General features: G+C 38.1%; 1 protein-coding gene across 1 annotated transcript in view; it reads left to right on the forward strand.

Annotated features, from left to right (window-relative positions):
• Positions 1-316: 316 nt before the first annotated feature.
• Positions 317-8,826, forward strand: part of LOC103508673 — a 37,520-nt gene continuing 29,010 nt past the window's right edge. The window contains exons 1-2 of the mRNA XM_026823209.1: positions 317-360; positions 2,182-2,372. Coding sequence (XP_026679010.1) covers positions 317-360; positions 2,182-2,372 — 235 coding nt within the window. The remainder of the gene's footprint in view (positions 361-2,181; positions 2,373-8,826) is intronic.

Consider the following 8,826-nt stretch of genomic DNA (forward strand, 5'->3'; position numbering starts at 1 on the left):
TCCATGATTTATAATCAGGAACCTACGATGCACTGGAAAGTGGGAAGGTTATTGTTAATAAAAGTCAGTACTGAGACCATATTAATCTAAGGATTGGGGGAGGGGGTCAAATCCCATGAACATCAGATGGGACTAAGCAAATCCATGCTATAAGGCTTTATTTTTGGTCTTTCGGCGAGATTTTCCGTTCAAATGCAGAGAGTACAGAATGTCATACACAAAAAGACCACTCTGAGGCTTAAGTGTAGAGGCAAATGCTCCAAAGGATGAGTCAAGATTCTACGAATATCTTGGTAGAAATAGAGGCTGAATAACGATGACGTATAGAATAGATAATAAAGTTTATGTGACCGAGACATGGTTAGTGTGGTGAGCCATTTTCCAATCAGATGATTTCAGTGTCCACTGTACGGTACCTATAAGATTAAAAAGCCCACTCTGAGGCTTAAGTGTAGAGGCAAATGCTCCAAAGGATGAGTCAAGATTCTACGAATATCTTGGTAGAAATATAAGCTGAATAACGATAACGTATAGATAAGAAAGTTTATGTGACCGAGACATGGTTAGTGTGGTGAGCCATTTTCCAATCAGATGATTTCAGTGTCCACTGTACGGTACCTATAAGATGCCACACATTAGTATCAGCAGGTTTGCAATATGTGTGCAATAAGCCTTAGATCTCAGCTCATGAGATTTATAGGGTCTCCTTTGAGGACTTTAGACGAGTCGTGTGTTAGTATCATCAGGTTTGCAATATGTGTGCAATAAGCCTTAGATCTCAGCTCATGAGATTTATAGGGTCTCCTTTGAGGACTTTAGACGAGTCGTGTGCTTTCAAAACTAGTTTCAGGGGCTGCAGAGAAACAAGTTGCTCGCCGATTTTGCAAAATGTAAGGCTTGTTTCTATTTATGTAGGTACTTGAAATTTTTGTACATTTACTATAGACAAACAGTTCTATGTTTTGTTTACGAGTATTTCTTAAATGGGTTATCACTAGGTGGCGAGCAATTATTTGTACCGATTTTCGGACCTGTAGCTCAGAGGTCACTGGAAATTCTGGAAAAGGAGCTCTAAAGGACAAGGAGGTTGCATCTAACTTCTTTTATTTTAAAATTCAAATTTAACTTCATAAATACATAGTGTATTGTTGTTCTATCGATAGAAATAAGGTCCCATTTCGGTACCTAATACATCTGATCCACCAAACTTTCTGATCATTGAGCTTGCGTCGCGTCGGTGTACTCAATAGGTCCGTGTTGATCTTGAGCTTTCGTGTTGGACTAAACCGGCCTCGGTGACGCAATAGTCAAAGCGCTAGCTTGGCAAAGTAGAAGGACGAAGGGTTGACTCCGGCCGAGACATGGAATTAAATCCTCACTTATTTGATAATATGAATGCGAGTCATAATGGAGCTCTAAGCGTTAGGTGGTAGAGAATGCCTCCGGGGTTAACCTCGCCTAGATACATCTAACAAGTTTTCCACTGATCCCCAAGTCACGTACGATCAGCTGAGGCCAGACTCGCCTATTTCTTCCTCTTCCTTGTATACTTTCATTCTGGGACCCAGTTGACCTCACTAGAGAGTCTGCACTGACCGTGATGTGATGCAGATTTAATCTAAAACACTAAACCTATCCTAGCTAAACGGTAGCTCCGATTCCTTTCCAACGAAACCATTACTCCAGCCGTGGCGTGGTGCAATAAACATTACTATCAGGGATATAATGCTCGTGTTTATAGCTCATAGATTGTGCTACACACTGGCGTAGATTGTGTAATCTGTACATAGAGGAAGATTTAACTCGAGAATCAAATCTCCCGACTTTTTCCTCAGTTAGTCTTATGAAAGTTTAAGGAAATAAAATTTCAAATCGTAAATCAATCTGAAAAGAAGTTGGAGAACCTTTTTAATGGACCAAAACATCGGATCCGTTATGGTTCTAGTCTGTGAAGATAACAAAGTTCCATTTTAGTACCCGGAGGCGAACTATTCGTGTGGGAGACAATGTATCCAACCCGCGAGCTTTACCAAAATCTCAATAGATAACCTTAATCAATACACCACAAGGGCAGTATCATTTCTACAGAGGACAAAAACGAGTTTTGCATACAACTGTTAGATTTATATGCTTGGACATGTCTATATTTAGCCACTTGACCATCTGATCTACTGATTTCAGGCAAGAACCGGATCCAACTCGCGCCATGTCAGTTTTTTCTTCGTCAAATCTGATTCATTCCGTTAGATCGATCTTAACTGGGTTCCCAGCTTCCATGTATGTGGATGGTATCGTGGTAGTTCGCGGCGATCTCACAGGTTTTGACACACTTGTTTTATCTCTCGCCTCCACAATCCTGATCGGTTCCGCAAGTAATGTTTGTGAAATGAAGTTCGAGGTCCATATAACAGTTCCCAAACATAGTGCTTCTATACAAGAGCAACCATTCAAAACCAGAAAATCACCTGCTTGACGTTTAAGTTAAACATAAAGTCACACTAACTATAAATAGATTATGACAAAAACCTTTTGGGTCGTCTTTAAGGTTTGACTGACTCAAAACTAGGGCCTTCTGATTGATCTACCGGGACCACAGTTATTCTGAAATTTCCTATAGTGTCATCAGATCAGATCAATAGACCTAATGTCTAGGCCAGCCATACACGTTCCGATAATTGGCCCAAATTAGCGAAACGTGTATCCTTTGGACCCTTTAGGTAGGAAAACAATTCGTGATACAGAACACAGCTATTGCTAATGAAATATTCAAAGCAACTCATTACATTACATTAGGCCCAAGCAACACACGATGTACTGATTACTGCTCGTGATAACATTACCGCTAATGACTTTAGGTGACCTTGTCCCAGGTATGAACACGAACGCAAATATTGCATACTCGTATATCACTATGGCTGAAAACACACTACTGTATCTACAGCCAACGGCGATAGAAGGGTACACCAGTACCCAATGGACCACTTGAGTTAAACAACTTTGGGATTGGTAAGTATGATGGGTGATCGTCTGAACAGTCGCGTGCTGCTGGCTTTTCCCGGCCCTCTGGGCTGATCGAGATTAATCTATAGGCGAAAAGCTTGTGGCCGAATGGTGAGTAAAAATCCCGTTAGTAATAATGAGAAGACTTCAGTACTGTGGAAAAATAATAATGAAAACAGTAGTTGAATGAATTGTCTAGTTTCTGCCTGTGTCAATATGTACGAGGTTGGGAGTTTTACATGTGATTGTGTATTTAACACACAAGCATTATGCACACATTATTCCCATGTTGTATCATACGAGTATGTGCATATGCATTATTGTGCAACTGGTAACGCCAGATGTGTGAATTAATGTCGGCTCCTAGGTCATTTTTATGTGTCTGGCCAAAAACAATCCAAGGACTGGAATTATTTTTTAGCCTGTATTTATTCAGCAAAGCTAAAAGAGATGTGCTTCAAAAGAGATTACGACCCGACCCATTTCTTTTAATTTTTTGCTACAATGTCCTCATGGTTCCGTGTTGTGAATTCGCCCTGAAGAGCCCGGAACTAAAATTTAGCGTCATCACTAGCAAAATCTTTCATCATTTCGGGCCTTCGTATAAACTTTAGAAGAAATCAAATGCCACCCTGGAAGAAATGCGGAAACATTGCGTTAACTGTGACGAAAGCCATCTTCTTGAACCACACATCCTATTGTTCCCCATTTCATTTCTCGTTTCGACTCGATATATCTCACACGCTAAAAACAATTTGAAACATCAATTCTCATCTCAGGAAATGCGGAAACATATCCCACATATTTCATCCTCTACTTTCCATTACAATGTCGAACGTACACCCTACTTATGTTTAAACATAAATCATAATACATATTTCTATTATTAACGTAAACATTAAATAAGGAGACGCTATAGTATTACCTACGTCTTGAGTGGAGTCTTCTTGATCCAATCTCGGTATCTTGAATGAATATTATCTTAATTTATTTATACTTGTTATTACATTTATTACACAATCTACGCCAGTGTGTAGCACAATCTATGAGCTATAAACACGAGCATTATATCCCTGATAGTAATGTTTATTGCACCACGGCTGGAGTAATGATTTGTTGGAAAGGAATCGGAGCTACCGTTTAGCTAGGATAGGTTTAGTGTTTTAGATTAAATCTGCATCACGGTCAGTGCATACTCTCTAGTGAGGTCAACTGGGTCCCAGAATGAAAGTATACAAGGAAGAGGAAGAAATAGGCGAGTCTGGCCTCAGCTGATCGTACGTGACTTGGGGATCAGTGGAAAACTTGTTAGATGTATCTAGGCGAGGTTAACCCCGGAGGCATTCTCTACCACCTAACGCTTAGAGCTCCATTATGACTCGCTCAAATAAGTGGGGATTTAATTCCATGTCTCGGCCGGAGTCAACCCTTCGTCCTTCTACTTTGCCAAGCTAGCGCTTTGACTATTACGTCACCGAGACAGGTTTACTTGAAAACTTTACACATAATGCAACCCAGTACTCGAATGAATCTCGACCGAAAACTCCTCTGAATCCTAAAGTCACCACTGATGACCTCAATAAGTCCTATCAGTGATTACACGTCCTAGGATCTATAGGTCTCATGTAACTTATGGATTGTGGAATGATCATGGTTCCCACAGGGTTGTGTATGTCTTACTAAGGGAGCATAACACAACATTGAGTAGGTATATCTGACTATAACTCAATAACACATTATTGAATCATAAATTCATAACTCACTGAGATTTGAGCAGAGTACCTACATATGTCTCATGAATCTCAAGATATAGCACAATGCTAAAGTTCCATGTCACCTCTTGTCACCCAGGAACTGTGCGTAATACTTCGTGTGGTGGTATTACACGTAATAATCACATATACAAATGGGTTTTGTGTGCATTATTCCAAAATAATTGCAGGTATAATTGAACTTGATGATCTGTATAAATTTGAAGATAATGAAGGAAATAGAATTTCGTGTCTGTGTGTGAGTGCTTGTTCTTGCCAAAATATGAGATTCTTAGATTCAAGATAGTTCCAACTTCCTTGACAGAAGAGCACAAGAACGAAAGGATAAAGTTTGGCAGTAAACGAAACAATGTCGTTTCTGTGTTGAATGCCCTTCCAGCTCAAGAAGACATGGAAGGGGGTATTTTCGTTTGCTATGATTTTCATCAAATGTAGGTGACCTTGATTCCCAAATAGCTACTCTTGCCAGATTTAAGCCCTTACCCGTTTATTTGCCTGAGAGGGGTACAACTGGAGAGGAACCTCTGGTTGGAAGGGTGACAATGAAGATATCTTATTATGACAAGTGAAAGAGAACCTTTGTAGAAAAAGAACTAATAATATCAAAGCCCATGAGCAACCTTTTGCACAGAGAAATAGGTAATAATATCAAAGTTCAGTTTATTTCAAGTAATGTTACAAAGTTGTTATCTGGTGCAGCTGAGTCACTTTGCAGGTCGAGATGTTCACCAGGATAAATCCTAATGACCTGATAAGGATGATGAAGACTACCGGTTGCGGTTGGTATATAAAGAGGCGCTTGAATGTTAGAATGTTGCCGGGTTTGAATGTCAAAGATGAGCAGATGAATTTTGATCTGAAGCCCTGTGTACACAGGCAGTACACACGCTAGGATATGAAACTGTTCACGTCTGCTCCAGCCTGGTCTTTTCTACATCAGATGATCTTCAAACCTGGTCTTCCGATATAAAACAGTCATGTATTTTTACTTTTTACGGTGTTTCTTTTGCTAAGGTTGCCAAAAAATAGGAAATACTAATTTATTATAGAATAGGAAGCACTCATTACGTAATAGGTGCTTGTAATGCACATACATTTGCCGTAAAAATGGGCTTTTTTGCTCTACAAATTTTACTAGGCCGATATAAAACAAATAAGACACATCTTATGCTTATGCTAATTAGGAAGTTTCATGGTTTCAAATAAAGACATTTTACATAATCGCTCAAGTCAAGCCGTAAAAATTAATGTTTTTTGCAATAAACATTAGCCGTAAAAATAGGCTCATTTGCTCTACAAATTTCACTAGGCCGATATAAAACAAATAAGACACATATTATGCTTATCCTAATTAGGAAGTTTCATGGTTTCAAATAAAGACATTTTACATAATCGCTCAAGTCAAGCCGTAAAAATTAATGTTTTTTGCAATAAAAATAAATATTTTCTTTTTTATTACTATTATTTTTAAGAAATAAATAGACCTGTATCCATAAATGACCAGAATACATTACTGTCTCCAATCCATTGCAAGAAGTGAGATAGTTGCGTGTGTACGCGACATTTGTGTAAATTTCACTCTTTTAGATCTGAAATTTTGGGTAAATATGACCTACACAACACACACAGCAATCTGCCGAAAGATCAAATTTCAAGACCATCTGATGTCGAGAGACCTAGCTTGCCTACCGAACTCGTTTACATCTAAAATTCGTGTACACACGCAACAATTAGGAGACATTTCACAACGTGTATACCCGACCTGAAACTTGGTGATGTGCTGAAGTGTTAACGGCTCATCATAGCGACCATTAGCGAGCAGTAGCGACAGCTCATATGTCACTCGATAGAGAAAGTACACGGTCCGGTTCTGCTGGAGCCTGAGATGTGAATTGATGATTACTGATGCAGTGATGACTTTGATGAGTCAATTATCGCCTTGATTACACCAGAACTCCTTTGTCCACTGCACAAAAGACAAATGGCTTGAAATGAAAATAAGAAGTGAAAATATTTCGCTTTTTCTACATAATCGAGTTTATGTTTCAGTTTTCTGAATGGCCATTAGGCCATTTCGCCAGTTATCATTATTGCCAATCTGATTATGCAATTGGCGAAATCCTTCTTTGATTTTTTTTCTTTTTTTTTTCGAACGAATACCTAGTAGGTATCCACAAAATGTGAAATTTTGCGAATTTTGCCAAAACTTATCTTACGAGTGGGCGGGGAATAGAAATTGCAAATGATTGCAGCAGCAATTTCTGGGCCCCAACCGAAACTTTTTAAAGATCGTTCCTTTTTTACCATTAGTTGTATAGGGCAAAAAAGGACTTTTTTAAAAAAGTTCCGGTTGGAAAGCACCTGGTTCAAAGATGGTGTAAAAATATTGAGGAGAAAAAAAGTTACGTTAACATTTATCTCCAGAAACATGCATTTTCAGCAAAAAACTGATCCTTGTTTTTGATTTTTCTTTTTTTACTCGCAGATTATGTATAGGTATGCGGTCTTGCGGAATAAGTTTTAAACCTTACAACAAATAACATTAATGATGGTTTTCCTGAAAAAAATTGAACACTGAACAGCAGTTTGAGAAAAACCAAAAAATACGAGCGTCCGGTTAATTTTGCCTCCCAGTGTATCTTGATGCATATTGTACTAATACATTTAGATACGTGTAACAACATTTTAGGTAGATACATATATATATACATATGTAGCTCTTGTTTATGCGAAAACCTATAGGTATCTTGGAGCTTGGAGCATAACACATTATGAACTGCAGTGTGTGGTAAATGGTAATCATTTGCATTGATATCGTGGTGGTCACTATCAGTAACCCTCTTATACCTCCATACTATGGACTATGGAGTCCATATAGTCCATACTTTTCGTTCTAATCTGCAACTAGGTAGCACTCTGTGTTTTTCAGAATTCTTATGCTCTGAAGTTTACCACTAACTACCCCCTCTTCTTTTTCCTCGCCTTTTCCCGTGTTCAGACGGGATCGGCGTTTTTCGTCAGCCTCTCAATCAGCCCAAGCTGATTAGCTGATTGCTTGACCAATGACCACTCACTATCTATTCGGAAGTATTGTGTTTGTCTTTCCTAACAATCACACTCACTTGCTCTTGCTACCAGTCCAAGTATGAATTATTTTCATGATAAATAAAATAAAAAGTAAAAGAGGTGTCCGAAAAATACAAGATCTATGCTATTGCTATTGTATTTACATGGGCGTTTCCAAATCGCCTTTCACTCCAGGAAATATTTGAATGTAGGAAATATTTAAATTTTCTTGGAAAATTTTACATGAGCGGTGCCACAAGGGCTAACAAGCTATAAATTGGTCGAAGTTTTCCTTTGGATTAGGATGTCAACATTTACCTATCTCCAAAGTATCTGTCTTATGTAATTTCAATATAAAAGCATTTTCATATTTTATCTGAGAGTTCTGAGACTGAAAGTGTTCTATGGACGCTAATAATTCGAACTTTTAGACCCTCTTCCTACCTGATATTTAAATAATATCGACTTGGTTTTAATTTATTTCTTTTTAATGATCTCTCACCTCGTGATATTAGACATTATAGTCATAATACTGTTGAGATATTCATGCTTTTGGGACCATATTAAAACATTGCAAATTTGCAAAATCATTTCATGTGGGCTCTTTTCCTCATAGGAGATATTGGCAGAATTTATCTTGATGCCATTTGCAATGATTGATTCTGTTTGCTGCACTTTCTAAGCTATTAGATAACAGAATTGGAGTTGGTTCTTAAAACCAATCTGAAGTTTCTATATCAAATGTTGTAACATGGCAGAAAGGGTAAACATTTTAAACAAATGCCATGTCAATATGGGTGGGTTTTCACAAAGTTATAGTTATCCAGACTTAAAGTAAAACCTAAAATACTGGGAGATCCCCTCCCCCCCTCAAATTTTCTCCTTCTTTTACTGCACCTTTTTCCAATTTTATTTTTTGGGTCGGCGCTCCATATCTTTCACCTACCCCTCCATATCTTTCAAAAAAAAAAAAAAAAAAAAAAAAAAC

Source organism: Diaphorina citri, unplaced genomic scaffold, assembly GCF_000475195.1.
Source record: "Diaphorina citri unplaced genomic scaffold, Diaci psyllid genome assembly version 1.1 scaffold422, whole genome shotgun sequence".
Lineage (NCBI taxonomy): Eukaryota > Metazoa > Arthropoda > Insecta > Hemiptera > Psyllidae > Diaphorina > Diaphorina citri.